General features: G+C 29.7%; 1 protein-coding gene across 1 annotated transcript; it reads right to left on the reverse strand.

Moving 5' to 3' along the window:
• Positions 1–19: 19 nt before the first annotated feature.
• On the reverse strand, positions 20–3,499 carry LOC133673912 (probable protein phosphatase 2C 22). The gene is made up of 4 exons (XM_062094844.1): positions 2,975–3,499; positions 2,004–2,210; positions 1,322–1,533; positions 20–862 (listed from the first exon to the last, which is right to left on the reverse strand). Exons 1-4 carry the CDS (start codon positions 3,125–3,127, stop codon positions 292–294), a joined length of 1,143 nt encoding a protein of 380 aa, XP_061950828.1. The 5' UTR covers positions 3,128–3,499; the 3' UTR covers positions 20–291.
• Positions 3,500–22,316: the final 18,817 nt, after the last annotated feature.

Raw genomic sequence — 22,316 nt, forward strand, 5'->3', positions numbered from 1 at the left:
GAGAGAGATGGAACCACCATTATAACAAAATCAAACACCCAAACCACAACACTCTAGTAAATGCTCCAAGTATTGATGAACAAGTTTAATACCACACAACATACCGTCTTCACGAAAAATTAACTGTCTAGATCAGGCCAAACAAAGGCTGAAACAAGATGAACTTCTAACCGAGCAACAAACCGCCGCATATGTTACAATTGGAACTCAATTCTCTCATTTATCTAGAACTACAGCTAAAACTCTAAATTAGAAAAAGAAGGAAAGAAAGAGAAGGAACATGTTACTGCCTCATTTTGCCAAGTCATCCAAGAAGCTCTGCAACTCCCTCAAACCCTCGGCAGATATGCTCCTGTGCACCCTTGGACGTGGGGCAACCAAGTTTCGGGGAGGCTCAGACTGGAAGCAGACCACGATAACAGCTAAATTATCCCCACTCTTCCTCTTCAAGGCTTCATCAACTAGATCTTTGCTACACATGACTGGGTCATTGTGCTCTTGAAGCCTCCGCCTAGCAAAATCCACAGCATTTTGGCTCCTGAACACATCCCAAATCCCATCACAGCCTATAATGAGGAATTCATCTTCCTCAGTCAATTGCCTAGTCATAAGCTCAGGCTCTGCACTTAGTGGTCCACCATCACTGCCATTACCTTTCAGTCCTTCCATGTGCCAGTCTCCCAAAGCACGAGCCACATTGAGTAGTCCATTGAGATAACCATCATAAATGTAGCCCCCAGATGCCTCGATGCGCTTCCTTTCTTTGCTGCACATTGGTTTATGATCATTAGACATGTCAATGGCATTGCCACGGCGGCATAGAACTGCCCGACAATCTCCAGCATTTGCCACAACTAACAACCTGTCATCAGAAATAAATAGCATATTAAGCAGTCGAAAACTCAGTCGTCACAAACCAACTTTAAGAGAAAAACCACAGACCCTGCCTTAATGGCTCTTATGGGTGAATTTCGAGATATGACCTACGGGCAAGCATTACCATCATTTAGCTGCAGCCTTTTTATTTCCTTGAATAAACTCATATTATCAGCCTCCCTAAGAAATATCCAGATGGAGGCTTGCCTTTGAATATAGAATGTGGTTCAACCTATTTCAGGTTCATAAAACGCCCAACTATAGCTTGGATAGCTCATATCTACCCTTGTTTCTTAACTCAATAGTAATGTAATTGGTGAAACTAAGCACCAGGGATAAAGATTCTTAATAATCTATAACTAATAAAATATACCACAGCCTAGTTTGGTGAGCATTAAATGCTCCAAGAAGAGCTGAGTCAGTTGGTGGATGGATAAAAGCTAACCTCCCAACAACAAGAGCTGCTAGTGCAGTGGTTCCAGAAGCAAGGGCTGCATCCAGGGAGCAAGCCTTCGCAAAAGCAGAGTCGGTTTGCAGAAATGCAGAAGTAACAACCCTCTCAACCTCCATGGGGAAGTCTTCATCCTCAGCAATGAATCTTGGCAAATGGTAGCATGCAAAGTCAGCAGCATGCTTTCCTCCATGTCCATCAAACACCTAACCATCAAAAACAGAACTGACTTCAACTAATACTTGTCATCACGATAGCTGATATCAATGCTATAACCAGCAACGCACTCGCGATCAACCATACATAAACATGTTTTTTTACCATAGCCATAATCACAAAAAAGATGCTTTCAACTATGGCTCGCGACAGCAGAATTGAAGAAAACGTAAAGCTATTGCGTTTCTTGAATATCAAGCAAAAACAAAAAGGCTATATTTTTCAAGGCCTCAAGTTTTGCCTTACAGCCTGCTATTCACTTAACTGAAATGATTTTATGGTGTGAATTGCATATTTTAAGAATTTTGATACGAGAAAATTTATAAATAAACAAAAAGGGCCAATGCTCCAAGGAAATCACAAATATCTCGCACATCATTTGAACCAAAGAACAGCCAACAGTTTCTTGAATGTCCCACACAAGGAATCATATGAGGAACTAAGAGAAAGAAACTAGTACCCCATAAAAGGAATTGGGCCCATCAATAGCATTCTTGAGTCCATAATCACTCATAAAATTGTCAGCACATAAAAACACATCTTCCATACTTGAGCGAAAGCCAATATCCGCCCATGCACCAGAACGAATAATTGGAATGAAATCCGCATCATGATTTTCTGCACCAAGCTGAGGTTTAACAGAGATATCCAACGTCTTTGTCTTCACCTGCACAAAAATCAGGTCAAAATCTCGGCAACAAGAACTGTAGATCACCAGCACTTACAAACTTTAATTAAAGTTAAACACCCCCCGAGAAGCAAACAATTGAATTGAACTGTAAAAAAGCAAATAACGCAAACCCAGATTAACAAGCTCACTAGGAGGCTAAACAGCAAACCTAATAAACACACTCCATAACACAAAATCTAATCACACAAAAAGAAATTGATAACACAGTAAGAATATGATACAAACTTAACTCACTAAGCTCATTTTAATTCTGCCAACATTTAATCTCTAAATGATCTAAAATCAGATACTACTAATTTTACAGAAAAAAATCTTCCCGAAATCAATACCCGCAAAATCTCCACGGTTGTATTTGCGGGACCCACTTATTCCATGGATGAGATGTTTAATTAAAATTAGCATTACTCCTCGGAAAACATTCTCATTAAATCACTAACAACTTCCTTGCCAAGGAGTCCACTTCAATGAGTCAATAATTACAAATATATTACATAGTGATATTAAAAGAACAGCACAAGCTAGAAAGAAAGAAAAACAAGATCAAACGTAACAAACCAATTCAACCCAATCAAAAGCCAAACTTGAATTTCTCGAACAACAAAGAAGGCACAACACATTTAAAAATCCAACTAAAAAAACCCATTAAAATCACAGAAACATAAAGAAAACCAAAACCCAATTTCTTTAACCACGAAAAAAAAAACCCAGATGCCAAAAAGGTGTAAAATTTAGAAACTTACAAGAGACTGGTGACGAACCAGAGTCTTTTTGCAGTTAACAGGCACACGATCAATGCTAAAACACTGTCTACACGACGTCGTAGTAGTAGAAGCAGAGAGAGGTATCGGTGGTCTACTACTATTTTCACTAGAACTCCCATTATTTCCTTCCATTTTTTCACATTCCTAACAAAACCCACCGCCAATAAAAACAAGGGACCAAAAGTGAGACTCGCTGAGTTCAGTTAATTGAGCGGTGACTCACTGAGTCCACTCGGGTCGAAATCGAGTGTTGGAGGTAGAAAGATTTGAACTTTTTTCGAGAATGCGAGTAGCGGAGAGGCCAGTTCGGGGATTTCTTAGAGTTAGGGTTTTAGATTAGAGAAAGGGAGAGAAATTAGGGTTTTCAAGAGACGCAGCTTTAGTGATCCAGAGAGAGAGAGAGAGAGAGAGAGAGAGAGAGAGAGAGTTTAAAACGAAGGTGCTGTGTTTTCTTTCGTTGTAGAAGCCTGAAGGCGAGAGTCATAACTGGTTTGATTTAGAAGTTGACGGTGACGACGTCGTTTTTAGTCATATATGGTGGTGTGGTTTTCTTTGTCAAATCAATTATTATATTATTTTGTTGTTAAATGGTATTTTTGAGTCAGCTTTTCTTCATATTTTCCTTACTTTACCGTGGTTAACTTGTTTTTTCAAAAAAAAATATTTGAAAATTTATTTTATTTATAATTATTTTTTATATTTTTGAATTATTTTAATATATTGGTGTTAGAAATAGCATTTTAATATATTTTTAAATAAAAAATATTTTAAAAAACAATGTTATCACACTCTAATCATCCTTAATATAATTTTTTTTCATGTTATTTAAAATATCAATATCCAATCAAAATAATAAAAAAACACTAAATTAAAAACACCTCTTAGCATCAAATAAAAAAAAACACACACACATGATTGGATCTTGGATTGTCTCCGATAACATGTATAGGCCAGGGAGGGAGAATGCCCGTTCCAGCTAGTAGAAGATATGGGGAAATGGAATTGAAATGATGGTGTCCTTTTCCGGTGGCTGCGGAGACCTTTTAACGGTGAATCTTGAGCTTATTGTATTTTTTTATATGGACCGACATTTAACCATATTTGGGGTCCCAATGTGATCGGCATGTGAGAGCACTTGATCATTGCGATTGCTTGTTTTGAAGATAAAAGATTCTATATTGGACTGGTTATGTGCATGTTGCTCCATAAGTCAACCTTGTGGATGATGATTTTTCTCTCTCTTTGGGGTGAGAAAAAAGAGAGGATAGGGAAATCAGGATTTGGACAGGCGAGCATGTTAGGTCGGCATTTATTACGACAGAGAAAATGGTGGAGGCGACGCCACTCAGTGCATGTGTGTACTCCCCACTTCCTCAAATTTCAATGTGGATTCAAATATGTAAAAAACCGGAAGGAGGAGGAATAGGGTGGAAATGGCATTGAAAATAGATCATGGTTTTAAAGTTTTTTTATATTTTTTTATTTTTGGTTGAAAAAAAAAATCTTGTCGAATTATAATAGAAAAAAAATCTTGATTGAAATTGATTTCAACCATTAAAATAGTTAATTTTAGTGCCAACAGATTTTATTCAATAAGAAAAATTTCATTAGAGTGTTTTTTGGTATTACTAGGATAGTAGATCTAAATTCGAGAAATATCTTTTGCTCAAGTTGATTTTGGATTTTTAAACTAATTTTTAGATTGTTTGAAGTTATAAATAGGTTTATCAAGGTTTTTAAGGTGTTTTTAAATGTTTTGAATAAAAAACAAAGTTGAAAATAAAAGTCTTGGAAAAAATAAATCATTGCCCGGATCTTTCAAAGATCCTCGGAATATTGGATTTTAAGGCTCTAGACGGCATGTTTGGCATGCTTTGTTTTCTTTTTCTTTTTTCTTTTTTTATTACTTATATTTTACACTCTAGCTTCTCTTTTTTGTTATTTCATACATTTTAGTCCCTGATTTTTTTTTAAAAAAATATTTTTTGTTATTCCATGATATATTTTTTTAATTTAACTTAAAATAAATATTAAAAACCTCCTTGTGTTATTTAACTTAGAAAAATTAGGCCTACTTTTTCTATCTTTATGTCACGTGCTTGTTATGGTTGTTCTTTTTTATTTTTTTAAAATAATTATTTTATAATTAAATGAAAAATAATCACATGGATAAAAGATTATTAAATCTAGTGAGATGCACAATTTAAGTTACGAGTTTGGTTTGTTAACTTGGGTTCACTCAAGTTTTTTTAATTAAATATTAATTTTTTTACTAATTTTATCCTTAAAAATTGAGTTAATTGGACATTGAGCTTCCTATTTGTTTCGATTTGTTTTTTGTAATAAATTTTGAATTCATTGTTAAAATATTTTTTTCTTTTGAATCATATTAGTAATGTCTAAATATTTTTTTAGCATTTATTTTTTTTATTTGACCCGCGACATAGCACAAACTACTGATCTAGTTAGACCAAACCTTGATTTGTTAAGAAATGAAATAGTTATGTATACTTAAGTGACATTCATTTGTCACTAACTATTCAACAAAATATGTGAGTTGAGGAATATAATCAACTTAATAGGATTTTTTTTCATATCTTCCAAATAAAACTATATGGAGAAATCCTGTGCCTGAAGTTGGATTTTTGTGTTAAACTTTCTCCACATGCAATATTTTCTTTTGGTTAAAAATACTTTTTTATTTATTTATAATTGCTACCATTATTGTCATGCTTGAGAATGTTAAATTACTCCATAAATTTATAAAATCAATGTATTGTATAGACAGAAGATGGTTGGGTGGCACTGATGCAAATATTTATAAAATCAATGTTTCATTTTCACACTTCTCTCTTCTCCAACTATTTTTGTTTTTTAATCTTCCCACCAGATTGCAAATTGTTATTACTGGCTGTGGATCATGTTATGTGGCGGGTCTAAATTTTTTAGTGAAGAAAAATATATGATAACCAACAACAATAAATTGACTAAATTAAAAAAAAATCGTAATAACATGTGAAAAAAAATATTTTTTTCAAGAATGGACAAATCATGTAGTTCAATTCTGATTTCATTAAATACTTAAAAAGTTTGGTATAAGTCAATCCGAATTAGCATTACAAAATTGTAACCCTGATGATAAAGGTCGCGTCAATTCGGGTTATTCCGTCAAACCCGTAACCCAAGTCATGAGATCAGAATAATTCTATAGAAAATAAAACAATGAAAATCACAAAGACTATTTCTTTTTAAAAAACTACTGTCAACGCACATTAACTTTTCAAACTTGTGACCCAAATCATTAAATCAGAAGCACTCTATCTGGAAAAACCATGACACCCAATTTCAATCATTCAAATGTTGAAGGATGAAATTGAAAAAAAAATATTAATTATACAAAAGGATTAAAAACAAAAAAATAATAATTAAAAGAATGAGGATCAAATTTGAAGTACAAAATAAGTTTTTTCTTTGATTGAAAGATGAAATCGAAAAGAAAATTCAATTTAACAAAAGGACAAAAAAATAGTCAAAAGAATAAGGATCATAATTGAAATAAAAAATAAAAATAAATATTTGATTTAGGGGTGAAATTGAAAAGAAAAATCAATTCAACAAAAGACCTAAAAAAATCAAAAGAATGAGGACCAAATTCAAAAAATAATATGAAAACTTGTGACGGAAAGATGAAATTGAAAACAAATAGAATTTCTACAAAAGAGCCAAAAAAAAAAACTAGAAATCACAAGAATAAGGATTGAAGTTGAAATACCAACAATAAAAAAGGTTAAATTATAATTTTTTTAAGGAAGAGAGAGAAAAGAAAAAACTTGTCGACAACAAACCATCTCTTTACTGCCAACATATGCCACACTAATAGAAAAAAAAAACCGAAGCTACACTTTCAATGACGTGGTGGAAGGTTAATTTTTGCCAACAGAAGCCACTATCCAAAGTGCACGAGTGCCTCCCAAGAATCAACACTTGTTCCACAAGTGCCTACACTTTTTTTCATTTAAATAATATTTAATCTATGTAAAAAGATCAAATTTCTCTTCATAAAACCAGTAATAACAAGAAAAAAACAGGGTGAAAAGACCAAAAAGCCCTTGCACGAATGTTTTATTTTTTTTCTATCAAGGGTAAAATTATCATTTTATTATATTTAAAAAAGTAAAAGACATAAATACTCTTCCACATGAGTTTCAATTTTTTTAACTTAAAAGATAATTTGTTCATTTTATTATGCTTAAAAAAACACTTATCAATCCTTATCAATCCTTAAATGACTGATAAGTCCTAAAAAACATAAATACTCTCGATATGAAAACATTTATTTTTTTTAGAAAAAAATATTATTACACTATTCTAGTAAAGAATACAAATATCTATATCCATAGTATTTTCAATGCTAAAATTAGCTTTAGTTAACTAGATGTTCGTCTTCTCGTGAAATCTTGCATGTTCATGGCCAATACAATCAATGGATTTTTGGACCCATTCTGAGCTGGGCTTCAATTGGACCTAATATTTATCAGCTGTTGAACTTAAACTAGTGACCTTATCAGTGGGCCCTGTTTTTTAGAATCGGTGTTTGAAAATGCTAAGCGCAAGGAAGAATTTTTCCAGCACATGCCAGTTAAGCGAGCCCTGATTCCCGAAAAAAAAACGGTCATTCTCAACACTGTACCACACCGTACCATATTAAAAAACATTGTCGAAACTTTATTTTAAAAAATTTAAAATTTTTTCTTTATTTTACTTAAAATTAATTTTTTTATGATTTTAAAATGTTTAGATACGCTGATATCAAAAATAATTTTTTTAAAAATATAAAAAATATTATTTTAATATATTTCCAATAAATATACTAAGTTGGCTTGAGTATCATCTATGTAAAAAGGATCTGGAAACTTTTCTTAACTAGGAAAAACAATTATATAGTTATATTTTTATTTCTATAAAAGTAATGTATCTATCTCATAAACAAGTAGTAAGGATATTTGGAAATATTTGTTAACATTTCCTCAAAAATATTCCCTAGCCTATAAAAATAGTATTGGCTCCCCCCATTTCTATACCATAACTATTTAATTAAATACATTCTAGCATATAAATCACTATTAGGAAATGCAGAAAGCTTCTTTGAAACCTGTCCTCTTGCTCATCCTCTTGGTTTTTACTTCTAGTGAGTCTCTCTCGCTTTATTACTGGATTCGCTTAGGGTTTACGTGTTGGAAAACTGATGTTTTTTCTTAAGTATTTATGCAGGTGTAGTAGGAAGATCAGTGGAGGCAGCAAAATGTGTTCGTGATATTGACTGCTGCTTTCAATGTCCATCAGGACGAGGTGTCTGTGTTGATAAAACACATGAATGTTTTTGCCTATCAAGAGAAGAAACTCATGTGGAATCCACCACTGCTTGTGCTCATGATGGAGGGTGCAACTAAGATTAGTTTTTCATTATGGAATATGGATGAAAGTGCTTGTGCTCATGTTGATGAATTGATCTTAATAATGTTCTTCCTCCCTTCTTCTTCTTCTTCTTGTTTTTTTTTTCCAAATAGTGATCAATAACAATGTACTTTTATCCAATTAATTCAAAAGATCGGTTGAGAATATTAATAAATTCTAGCCTTATTTTTATCTAATAATTTAAATTACTACAAAGTGGTGGTTTTAGTATGTTACTAAGTTATTTCTCGTGTGCTATCATTGCAGATTGAATAAAAAAAATTGGAAAGTAAAACAATTTATATCTAAATCAACAAAAACTTTTTAACATTATTATTAAACTCGATATAAAGATTCAAACTTGAAAAATCCCGACTCCACATAACCTTGTCGACTGGGTAGATACAAAAAAAAAATAACTTGTCAGATTTATCATAGTTAGTCTGTCAAACCTATAACCTTAGTTATGGACTCCACTGTGTTGAATTAATTTTATTATTTTATTATATGATAAAAAATACAAAAATTGATTTACTGTTAACTCAATACTTAATGAAAAAAAACTAATATTAAAAGATAAAATTAAATAAAAAAAACATAAAAAAACCTAAAATTAAAGCATGGAGTTGAAAAAAAAATCAAAATATAAATAAAAAATGCCATAAAAAACCAAAGGGCCAATAAAAAGAATCCATAGGTCTGTTACAAAAAACTCATGCATATGGGCAAGAGGCAGGCCCGTTCACCTGGATTTGTATCTTTTTTTTTTTATATATATATACGAGGCAAATGACTAACTTTTTTTTAAGAGAGAGATGTAAATGATATGTTATCTGTAACATAACACAAAATATTGTGACAGCTAGTGTTTGAATCCATGACCCTGTATAATAATCACTAACATTTTTAAAAAATATATTAACATGTTTCAACATTTATATAAACATTTAAATCGACCCTATCTTATTTTAGTTGTTTTTTTCATACATTTTTTATATTTTCTTTTTAAAAATCATATAAACCCAAATATTATATTTATCTTTATTTTTATTATCATTAGATAAAATTATTAAAAATTAATCTTAATATTTTCTTATTAAGAGAAAAATCAAAAGCATCCATAAAAATGCATCATTTAAAATAAATCAAACAAGGAAATATTTTCATTAAAATAACCTTTTAACAACACATTGAAACTTATAAAGAGATGTTTAAAAAATCAATTGTTGGGCTGTTTGGACAATTTTGCTACATGCACTTTTAATCAAGTTTATAACGTGATTTTTCTTACCAAGGAAGCTTTCATCTATAGAAAAATGTGTACCATTACTATTTCAAGATTCTTACCGAAGATTCTTTTTACTACATGCACTTCTAAATTCTATTTTTTTTTAACAAAGGATAAAAAAATAATTAGAAAACACAACTAAAGTTAGTAGAAGACAAATTCCCTTTAGCCATAAACACTTTTTTCTATTCACCATTACAGTAAAATGATAACTTCATTACGACGTATTAGTCATTTAATGATTGTATAAGGGTATATATGTCTTATTAAAAAGTTCTAAACAGTTAAATAACTTAATTACCCTTGATTTTTTAAAAAATAAGAGTGTCAAATATGCTATTGAAGTCATTGAGAAATTAACCATGGATCCAAGGGTGTTTTGGCCTTCTTATATAGGTTCGATGGTGAATCTTAAAAAATAGAGGGTAATTTGATCCTTTTCTCTTAAAATATTATTTTTTTATTCAATAAAGTTGTTGACACGTGATAAACACGAGTCAACACGTAGGAGGCACCACACTATTTAGGCAGCGTTTGTGGCACCTCCGGGTGACCAAACTAGCCATCCCATCATGTGGTTGGATGCGGCGCCATGTTCTTTTCCACCAAGTGTTGTACGTGTCGTTGTAGGTGTGATAGTTTGTTAACGGTTAACTTTTTTTTCTCTCTCTTCCTGAAAAATACAGGTCTATCCCCTTTTTGTTTCCTTTTTCAATTTCAATTCTTATTCTTTTTATTTCTATTTTTTTTACTTATAGAAGTTTTATTTGTTTTCAATTTAGTTCTTCAATTCCAATTTGACATATTTTATCTTTTCCACCTCGATCTTTATTGTTTTGATTTGTGATTCTTTTTCATTGGCCCTTTTGTGAAATTTTTTTATAATCGATTTATTCATCAATTCTAATTTGTCACACATAACATTTTTCAATTTGTTTCTTCTTCTTTTAATTTATATTTTTTTTCCATGACTCTTTTTGTCAAGGTTTTTGGTAGTTTTCAATTTCATCCTTCAATCAAAGTTTGCTGTTTTTCTTTTTCTAATTTGGTCCTTATACCTTTGAAATTTTGGCTCTGCTCAACCACGTGGGCTGAGTTTCCTAACTTAAAAATACAAACCTATAAACACGATCCAAAACCAAAAAAGAAGAAAACGAAGATCTAAAAGGAAAAAACATTTGAACTTGCGAAGAAACCTAGAAATGAAGATTCAAAATATAGACCAAATCAAATTGAAATGAAGGCACAAAGACATATAAACACAAGATTCAAACAAGAATATGAGGCTAAATCATCACAATAATCAAGCATATGTCATGATTATTTGATTTTATGTAAAAAAAATAAAACAAAAAAAATAAAGATAAAAAACCTTTAAATTGGTGTTTTTAAGCCTTAAAAAACTTAGATTAAAGATTAATATACATGCACGCACATATAAGAACCATCAATCGACCGGAATGACTTAGAAAATAATTACCTAAGGAAAAGTTCAATAGATAAATGTCAGCTCAGAAAAGTTAGCAAACCCATAAACTCAACAAAAGGTCTAAACCTAGAAAAATACAATAAAACTAAAAAAAACAACCTAAACCTAGCAACCTAAGCTTAAGCATACTTATCACGAATTGTTGGAATCATGAAAACAATAATAAACAAAAGATTAAATGCAAAAACAACAAACAAAAACCACAATGATAGCAAAAAGAAAAAAAAAAGCCTCTCTTTATGCATAAACATTGTTCCATAGATCATAAACATTATCTTGAAGCTTAAATAATATGCCTATAACTTTAGTAAACCCAGTAGACCAACCTAAAACAAACTAAATCACAACAATATCAAAACCTAAAACATATTATCATAAGTTTAAACAAGACTAGCTTAACATCAAAACATGCAAAAACAACATTCTTTACTAACATTTTCCATTCTATAATCATATTCTAACACATCAAAACAAGGCAATAAACAAAACTTGAGCCTATACAATCTATATTCAAGTTATATTTAAACATTCCAAAACAATAATCATGGCCTTCAAATTAATAAATGACTTCAAAAGATGCATAACAAACATCATAAACAATAATTTAAAAGACAAAAATAAAGAGGGAAAATGTGTGCTCATTGAGCTCTACCCCCTCATCAAAGTTTGAAGGTTAAACTAGCAATGAGAAAGTTAATTCCTTCTCTGGATTCTTTATTTCTTTCCTTTTAATTTTCAGCTTCTTTTCAATCTCAGATTGATCTAAATTTCCCTCCTTCCTTTTTCACACATAATTTTTGTTACCTTTCTTTCATTTTTATTCTAAGTATTATATTGATTTCTACGTATTTTTTTCTCTCTATGACTTTCTCTGTAATTGTCTTCAAGATCCTTTTAGTGTACTCAAGAACAACATTTTATAAGCTAAACAAAACCAGAAATGACAAAACCATGATGGTTTTGCCAAGAGTTTGTTATAGAGGATTCTTGCTCATTCTCTCATCTAACATCCTTATAAAGGTGCATTCTAGTTTTTTTTATCGTTTTTTAGCTCAAACCTGTGAAGAGAAGGTAACCATGAGTTTAAACAATCATGGTGGTTTTCTTCTTCAATCATTATGACAAACTAGATGTAAATGTAGGATAGGAGTAAATGATCCTTGTAGAGTGAATGTATATCTACCATAAAGATTAAATCTCATCTGATTTGGAGGTCCAAAACTCCACATTCTTTGATTGGAAAGTGAGCTCTTAATTAACTTAAAACTGTCAAATGCAGGGAAGCTAATCCAAAACAAGATGTTGTTGAGTTTATTGAGTTAAAGCAGGTATAAATGTGTGACGATGATAACGGATCCTTGTAAAGAATGTGTTTCTCAATCCGTTAGTGATGGTTTGAGCCTTTAAGGTGGTCGAAGATGTTATGTTCATTCGTCTAAAGGTGGTAACTTGGTCAGCCTTCTCGGCTGAAGAAGATGACAAATAAGAAATAAATGAAATGTCACTCGTTCTCTTCATTAAAATGAGTGACATGTCATTCAAATTAAATCCTAGAAATTAGGATTTTCTAATTAGGATTTTGCAAACTTCAATTTGTCCCTGTTTTTTCAATATGGGATATGCACCCTCAATTGACTTTGAAACTTCTTAATTTTTGCAACCATACCCTTGTAAACTTTGATTCGACTTTTCTTATTTGAGCACCCTTTTCAAGTTCGTCCTTGGTTTCTAATTTATTCAATTTGACCCCTATCAGCCATCAAACTTTCAAATTCTTTCAAATTGACCCCTGATGTTGATTATTTCAGTCCCTGAACTTACACACCTTTTGCATTTTGATTCTTAGTTTTGATATTCTTCAATTTAGCTTTTAATTGACTTCTAAGCTTTGATTTTTTTGTAGTTTCACCTTTGTTTTCTTCCAATTAATTGTAAAAATTAAATTTGATCCTTCAAAATTCTAAACTTATCAATTAAGCCTAAATTTAGCTTCCAAACTTAATTTTTCCCAATTAAGTCCTTAATAAATTAATTTGACCCATTAAAAGTCTAATTAAGTCCTTGCACTTAATTAATTGTTTTAATATCAACCTAAATTAATTGATAAACTTAATTAGACCTATGATTAAATCAAATCAACCTATTAAAAATCAAATTATCAAGTCCTTAGACGTTAGTTTTTTGCAAATTCGTTCAATTTTTTAAGTCTAATCTTGAATTTACACTACCTTTCACATTTAGATCCTTCAATGGTTCAATGAAGTTTCTAAAAAAAGTCAAAGATTCAAATTGGTCCCTCCATCTCTCATTTATACATGTAGTTTATTTTTCAACTTGTTCTTGGCAACCAAGTCGCTTGTCTTTCTATATTATTTTTTCAGCTTTTTTTCTTCTTTTTTTTAATTTAAAAGAAAAGGATGGTTTTGATTCAAGTGTCCAAACGCAGGCAGCCTTTTGTCAGCTACCATGCTATCGGCCCCTCTAGTCTCCACAAAAGAGAAAGCATGGCCACAAGAATTAGTTGTTGCCTGAATCTCTCCACTCCAGGCGGCTCAGGCTCAGCCCTTCATTCTTCCTCTACAAAGAACCATCTACTTGCCATGGCCAGGGAGATACAAGTAGTTGCAGAATAGAAAGAAAACAGGAACGGTGCAAGATGGATCGAGTGACATTAGAATCTGCCCTCCATGGCACGAAAATGCAGTAGACCATAGTCTCATAGGAGATGGGAGGCTGTTGTTTTTTCCAAGAATGCTCCAGCAGCTAAGATGATTGTGATCAAGAGAAGCAACGGTTGCTTTTCCATGTAAAATATACTATAACTTGATTTTTGCTAATCAAACATACGCGTATATAATATGTTTAGAATATATCTTATATATATAGAGGCGATAAGTATGTTAAAATCAATTGGATGTAGATTTTATAAATATATAGTCAAAATCAAAATAAAAAACAATAAATTAAATTAAAAGATATCACTAAGAGATTAGCTGCGGTTGTTAAATAGAAAACCTAATAAATTGTAAATGTTTTTTTTTATAGAGAAAGACTAAAATACACTAAGAAAAAGGTAAAGAAAGCAATAAATAATGCAATAAAAAATTAGAATTAAAAAAATATATAAGTGAAAATAAACATGAAGCATAGAACTGAAAAGATGAATTTACGAAGAAAATATGTATTTTAGGGCTGACTCCAAAAATATGAAAATAATTCTCTATTTATAAATAATATTAAATTTAATGACCAGGTACATTTTTAATTAAAAAAATAGATTAATTAGAAATATGATTAAAATAAAACAGTTTATTTCCAAATAATAAAAGATAGTTGGAAATAAATTAATTATTGCCGCCCACCCGTATTGCTTGCTCCATAATTATTGGCATCCTTCACGGCAAAAGTTTTTAAACTGATATTTTGACACATCCAAAAAACCATATTACAAATTAAAATCAAACAAAGTTTATATTTTGTTTTTATGAATTTTAAAGGTAACACCTAATATAAACTCTACTCATTAAATGAAACCATTAGACATAAATATTAATTATTTTGATAGTATAAATCGGTGTTAATAATATTTTTTTTATCACCGAAAACTAGTGACCTCTCTCTCTCTCTCTCTTCTCTCTCAACCAGGAATTTAAAAATTAAAAAAATAAACTTGTGTATCAAAATTTAATTTGAAAAAAAATTGAGACACCAAAATCGTATAATTTATGTTATTTTTAAAGTTAAGAACTAAAGTGTATCTTTCCTAAAATTTCTTGCACACCACCCATGTTTGGTATCTTTTTAATTGTAGTTTTTATTCTTTCAATTTCACCCTTGCCTATGAGATCCAAATCAATTGACTTTCAATTAGGATTAAATCGTCTAAAATAAAATTTTGAGAACAAAATATTTTTTTAAAAAATAAACACCGCCATAAGCAATATTTCGTGAGGGGAAGAACAGTGCCTGTTGAACAATATTCACCCCACACGTTTTAGTTTTTTTTAGTAACATGCATGATTTATTGGCTTTGTATGCCTTAGTCCATCATGTTTCTTGAATATTCAGGTTTGATCTGTGAAAAATGAAATCTTGCAATTTGGCCCAATTCATAATTAATTGAAGGATGTATATTTTGGGTATAAAACTAGTTCTAGTAACAAGTGAGCCCCAATTAATTTCTCCGAATAACTCACCCAGGATAAAAAAAAAAAAACTACAATGCAATAATATTATTCGGAGAAATTATTAGATACCCTCATAATTTTACTTCCATCCATTATTAAAATTATTCATAGTCCATGAACCATGATTTTCGCATGATTGTATTTGGGATGCGGAAATTATACCAAATATTGTTGAATATAGTCTTGAGAATTTTTTAAAATTAAAATATTAATATGAAAGTATTTTTAAAAAACTTTAAAAATTTTTTATTATATTTTTTTCTTCAAATTCAAATTAATATGTTTTTAATATTTTCATATCATTTTGATGTACTATACTAATAATAAAAAATAATTTTTAAAAAATAAAAAAATATTTTTTTAATATGTTTTTGAAATGAAATGTACTTTGAAAAACAACCACTACCACACTTTCAAACGGTTTACCTTGTTAACATTAAAATAATTGTTTTAATTTTTTTTAAAGTTTTTTTAAATAAAAAAATGAAAACAAAAAAATTATTGAAATTCTTATAAGCTAGGTTTGACCAGCTGCCTGTGAAATGAAACCGAAGCTGGGACGGACATGCGGTGACAGTGATATGATGGGCCTCCACTGATTTTTGAAAGGCTTATTAGAAGTTGGGCTGGAACTCTTTAAATAGCCCATAGTCTAGATTAGGTAGTCCTCGACAATGCTTATTCTTATTGATGTAGTTTTAACGTCGCATTTTAATTTCCTCCCTTGCATTTTATAATAATTTGTATATTTCTACACGGTTTCTTTTTTCTAAAGTTATCGAACTAGCTTTGGTGACCGTGTTTTTCTGGAGGGTTGAATTACTTTAAATTAATGTTTTAACAATTTACCAGTAATTAAGTGATTTTTAATATAAATTAGGATCATTCATTTTTTTTAATAGCTTTATATTTTTAATATAAATAATTTGAGAATAATTTTATTATTATATAAAAGAAATTATAGTAGTTTATTGACATTATATTATGAATATCAAAACTTTAAAAATGCTTTAAACAACCTTATATTAACTATCTTAAAATTAGAAACTAATATGATAAATAACTATTCGTGAAAGCATACATTTAAAAAAATAATAATTTATTTTTATAGGTTAATAGCCTCTATGATATCATACTATGACTTACATACCATCTAATTAAATAACACATTTAACAAATATTACTTTTATGAAATTCTTATTAACCATATAATAATTATATGATTGAAGATTCCTAGAAAGATTGTATACATCATCTAAATTCTAGTCTTTGCCAATTTTCTTTCTCATATGCACAAAATCAACCCTTTGATTTCCTCCTTTTTGGTTTGCGGTGGCTAACCTGTTGTCCAATCAATTAAAATTATCGAGTATAAAATTAATATTTCTTATATTAGAGGTTGTTAATGAAGTTTTTGGTTTTGAATCCAAATTAAACAAATATGATGAAGTTGTGAAAAAACCTCATACAGAAATGAGTTTTTCATGGGTTGTGATCCTCGACCAAGAAATATAGGCTTAATAGGAGCTTTATATCTGGGTTTACTGATTGTTGGGCTTGACTAGTGATTGGAAGATTACCTGAAAAAATAAGTTTATTGTGAAATGAGAGAGACTATATAATGTTTAAGTTATTAGGTGTATAAGAGGATTTAAAAAAAATGACAAAAAATACAAGTGTTGAATTTGAGAAAATTGTAACATGTTTTGTTCACCTAATGACCAAGGTATTTATAAACATGTAGACTAACCTTAAGATTTATGTGAATATTAATTAATGAAAACGACAGTGCTCATCATCGGATGTAATGTTTGACATGTTATTGGTGAAATAGATGATAAATGTTCGTGATACATTGATTATAGATAGTCTTTTGTCAAGAAAAAAAAATCTGATTGGATAGGATGTGGTGATTGTCAATCATTAATTAGAAAATATAGTGTCAACTCGTATAAGAGTTTGTGCTTGCAAGGAATCTTCTAGTTAGAAGTGAGTGAAAAAACCAAAAAACCGATTAAACCAATAAAAAAAAATATTAACCAAAAAAACCAAACTAAGAAAAAAATAAAATAAAAATAAATCAGAAAACTAAAAAAAAAAGGGTGGTTCGATTCGATTTCAGTTTCAGAAGCCTTAAAACCGATTGAATCAAACCAGTTCAACCAAAAAAATTAAACACATTGTTCAAAGGGGTATAAATAGAAAATTGCAAGACTCTAACTCTAAAATTCACTCCCGCCGCACGCCCTCTTCTCCCTCTCATTTGCCTTTTCTTCTGAATGAATTGATCTCTCTTTTGTATCTCCTCTCCCTAAAATTTTTATGTCTTTGGTTTCTCTCATCTCCTTTCTCTAACTTCTTTCCTCTTTCCCAGTTCAATTTCTCTCTTCCTTATATTTTTTTATTTCTTCTCCACCTTCATCATAGATGTAAAGCATGAATTTCATAAAAAAACATTCTAATCGATTAAAATAGTTTTTACAAATGTATAAAAAGAAGATAATTTTTTTAAAAAAAAATGCTTGAAAACAAGAAAATAAAATTCTTAATTCCTCTTCTATGTTAACTGACTTATTTAGATGAAAAGATGCATTGAACTTGTATCCTTTTTTCTTATTATTTGATTCAATTCTATTTCACTGCAATATAAAATTGATAACAACTGTAATTAATTAGACAAAATATTTTTTTTTATCAATACTAGTAATATTAATAAGAAGAAAGGTAGTAAATACTGGAATAAAACACACATGGTGAAGCAAAGTACAAGGCAAAAAGACGTGAAGAAATGAGTACAATGGGTTTTTTTACCTGGATCACGAACTGCATGTGCAAGAAAGCTGGCAGTATATTGTTTCTTTAAGGCTGGATTAGTCCTCTAGCAAGGCTGGAGGGATAGAAGTAAGAAAACAATGTATCAAATCTTTATGTGTGATATTTTTGCTACAAAAAACAAGAGATTACCGCACGAGAAATTTAAATAAGCTGGCAGTATATTGTTTCTTTAAAGGGCTGTATAAAGACATTTAGTTTTTCACAAAAAAAAGAGTATAAGTAGCAATCTAGGTGTTATGTATTAGGTCTTAGGTTTTTTTTGCTTCCACTTACAATCCAATTAAATCTATACAGTATTTCTAAGTTCCAATAAAAGAAAATAAAAGAGAAGTTCTTATTTTATAAATGGCCACTCTTAAACTAAAAGGAATCATTCTTCATCGTTTGTTTTCGTGTTTTAAAGTGCGTTTGGTTTTAAAAAACATTGAATTAATATTTTTTTTAGTATTTTTATGGTTTTGATGTGTTGATGACAAAAATATAAAAATATAAAAAGTTACTTTAAAAAGCACTCATAAAAGGTAATGAGTTCAGAGACAAATCTTGTAGTATCTCACTATATAGTTACAAACAGATCTTATAAAATCACAATACTAAGTTTTTTTTGGTAAAAAATAATATGTGTTGGATTCTCAACTATCATACATGCAGTGAAAACCATGAAACAAAATTATTTAGGAGTTCCTAAGATCTTGTTAGACAGATCTAGAATTGTTTAAAGATTTATTACCTAAAGATCTGATCTTTTTTTATTTTGAATAATTCTTTAAAGGTTGAGCTTTTGCAACTCACATGTTGTCCAATTATATAGCCTCCAACGGTAATCCTCATGAACCACCCATAAGAAATCTCTTAAATTTTTATTTAGGAGAGAGGGATTGCTATGCTTAGAGTGGTAACTCTAATTTTGTGTTTTTGTAGTTTTTCAGTGTATCAGATAACCTATAAAAAAATAAGATGCATAAATTACTATTTATAAGGAAATCTAAAAATGTATTTATATGAATATAATAATATCACAAGTAATCAATCGATTGACTACATAGCATATTAAACTAACAATATATTGATTATAATACTATAGTTTGTTAAAGAAACACATTACCCATCATATATATATTATTTTATTTATAGAAAAATATATTCTTAAACTTATTTGTAATTTTTATGTCAACTAAAAATAGATTCTTTCTTTGAACAATTTAAAAAATGCGTTATCATATCAACATGTGGTGTATTTAAGGAAATCAATCAAATGTTCTTTTAATTATTAAAAAATTAACAAGAAACAATATTAAATTTTACTCTTTGTATGCATAAATAATATTGAATTTAATAATTGAATATTACTCTTTATATGCATAAAAAAAATATTGAATTTAATAATTAAGGATAGATTCAATTTAAAATTTTTAAAAAAAGTGATCCATTTTGTACTTAAAATGTAATCATTTTAAACTTCTTCATACTTGCAATTTATTTTTTAAGTTTTGTCAAACAGATTGAGTTTTATATTTTTTATTAGGTTGTTAGATTTTAATAACTCCGCTACCATATTAAATATAATTGAGTATAGATTATATTTAAAAGATTTAAATTTTATAGTGAGTGAGTTATTCTTAAATTTTTAAATTATTTTTCTAAAAATTTCATGTGAGATTATTTATGCGAATATACAAAGGCTATTTATAAGCTTATTTAATGTGATAAATCTTATCAATATTAATGACATTTAAAATATCACGTACAGTTATTTTTAAGAGAATTTCCTTAGCGCTACCATTAATTTGTATATATATTTTTTATTCTGTAAGCAAGAACATCCTCAATTAGCTTCTGTTCGTGGAGATTAAGTTTATTTATTCAATCCGATAAAAAAATAAACTATCCTTATTGGGATTTTTCATTTGTTGACGAAGCTTTTTTTTTCTTTTTTTAAAAATAAAATTACATATAATTGTAACTAGATCTTTGATGGGACAACCAAGATTTTTTGAGGATGTTTTACACCATTATTTCAATTGAACAGTGACTTATTGTCTAGTAATATGTTTTTATTGATTTGATTGAATTTAATTTTGATGTGGTAGAGGAAGTTGCAGCAAGTCATAGTTTCCACTAAACATGACCCTCGCTATGATGGGGATTTGTATTTTTTCGCGTAAAGAATGACATCAGGTGCTGCAATTAAGTTTCAAAGAAATAAATAATTCAGGTTATAATTAACATGACTAGATTTAATAAGTTAATATTATTTTAATTAGATAATAAAAAAAAATTAATAATAATAGGAAATAAACTAAAAAAATCCACAATAATTTTTTAAAAAAACTTTGAAAGTATGTAGTTAGATTAAAAAAAAAGGACAAAAAAAAATAATGTGATAGACATGCAACTTTGATAATAAGAGTTGAGTCAACTTGAGTGTAAAACTCGTAGTTCAAGTTATGAGCTCAACATAATTTGATAGAAAAGAAATTAAAAAAAATTACAAAACTATTTTTTAAAAAACAAAATTAATGTCGAATAATAAGATAAAAAATAATCTAAAAAAAATGTCGACCTATATTAACTTTTCAAACTATGACCCGAGTCATTAAACCAAAAATATCATACATGAAAAAACTCAAAACCCAATCCTCAGCAAATTAAGTGTGAAGGATTAAATCAAGAAAAAAAATCAATTACACAAAAGGTTTCTAAAATAAAAAGTTGCAATTAAAAAAGTTAATAATACCTGGGTTAACCTGTAAAAACATAACACCATAAACTTTGATTGCAGATGAAATTGAAAAGTATCAAAACTTTTACAAAAAGGCTAAAAAAAAATTATAAATCAAAAAATGACCACATTTAAAAAATTATATATGACAAATAAGAATTTTAGAATTAAATTGAAAGCAAATAAAACTTTAACAAATGAGCAATAATAAAATTAGAAGCCAAATGAATAAAGACTAGAGTTGAAATATCAACAACAAATGAAATCAACTTGTATTTTTTAGAGTAGGATAGAAAAGAAGAAGAAGAAAAAGAATGGTCGATAGGCGACAAACTGTCTCGCCACTGTTGGCATGAGCTATACCAAGAGAAAAAGAACGCGACAACGCATTCAAATACATGGCAAACAAGCATTTTATGCCACAAGAAGGTGCCACATGCACCACCCAAAGTGTATTGGTGCTTCCTACACACCATCAATATTTTTTTTATTAATTAATATTTACTTGAATTAAAAGACCAAAATGACCTTGATTACACTATTCTAGAGAGTAATGAAATGAGTATATGTCGATAGTGTTTTTGCCTTATGTATCATTATAGCTAATCATTTTTAAGAATTTCAAACAAATGTCAACCATGTGACATTATATATATGAAATGATTGTAATTGAGGCTTGATGTATTATAATTAAACCATCACTAGATCAAAAAGTAGTTAAACTCGCTATATATATCATTGTACACCTATATACTTCTCATTTGGGAAAATGTATTTCGAAACATCAAAAACCTTTTTCTTGCTTGTAGACTCCATGAAAACACCAAAACGTGTCCAAATGATTGCCATGAGAGCACCCCATGGCAATTATTGAATGAAAGAGCTAGCTTAGGAGTGCCAAGTTTGCTGTGACCAATATATAGTTATATGGGCACAATAGCATCTGACTACAGGAGCTAGGGTTTCCACCAGCCGTTGTAGCAGTATCATGGACCTCAACAGAGGCCTAGAACGAAGAAGATTTCAATGATCAATATTCAATTAGAAGGCATATTCCAACCATGCAAGGGAGTACCTTGCCTAGCTGATGGTCCAGAATAATATCAGGAAATATTCTTTGGCATGTAAAGCTTGCAAAATGGGGCCTAATTTGTTGAGCATCGCACATAGTAATCACGCCGCCATGATCACCAGCTTGAAGAATTTGCTAAAACTTTTGCAAAGGCCAGTGATAATTTGTTTAGTTGTTTCTTTCTTCCCTGCGGTCCTTGTTGTATCATTCAATATGGGAAAAAAGAGAGAGGATATTTGCTGCTGCAAGATTAATGGGGTGCAAAGTTACAAGT

Source organism: Populus nigra, chromosome 15, assembly GCF_951802175.1.
Source record: "Populus nigra chromosome 15, ddPopNigr1.1, whole genome shotgun sequence".
Classification (NCBI taxonomy): Eukaryota; Viridiplantae; Streptophyta; class Magnoliopsida; order Malpighiales; family Salicaceae; genus Populus; species Populus nigra.

Coding starts and splice junctions, on each gene's coding strand:
- LOC133673912 (XM_062094844.1), bottom strand. CDS start 3,127: ATGGAAGGAAATAATGGGAGTTCTAGTGAAAATAGTAGTAGACCACCG. Junction 2,211..2,974: donor TGGTTCGTCACCAGTCTCTT/GTAAGTTTCTAA, acceptor ATTTTTGTGCAG/GTGAAGACAAAGACGTTGGA. Junction 863..1,321: donor GCAGCTCTTGTTGTTGGGAG/GTTAGCTTTTAT, acceptor TTCTGATGACAG/GTTGTTAGTTGTGGCAAATG.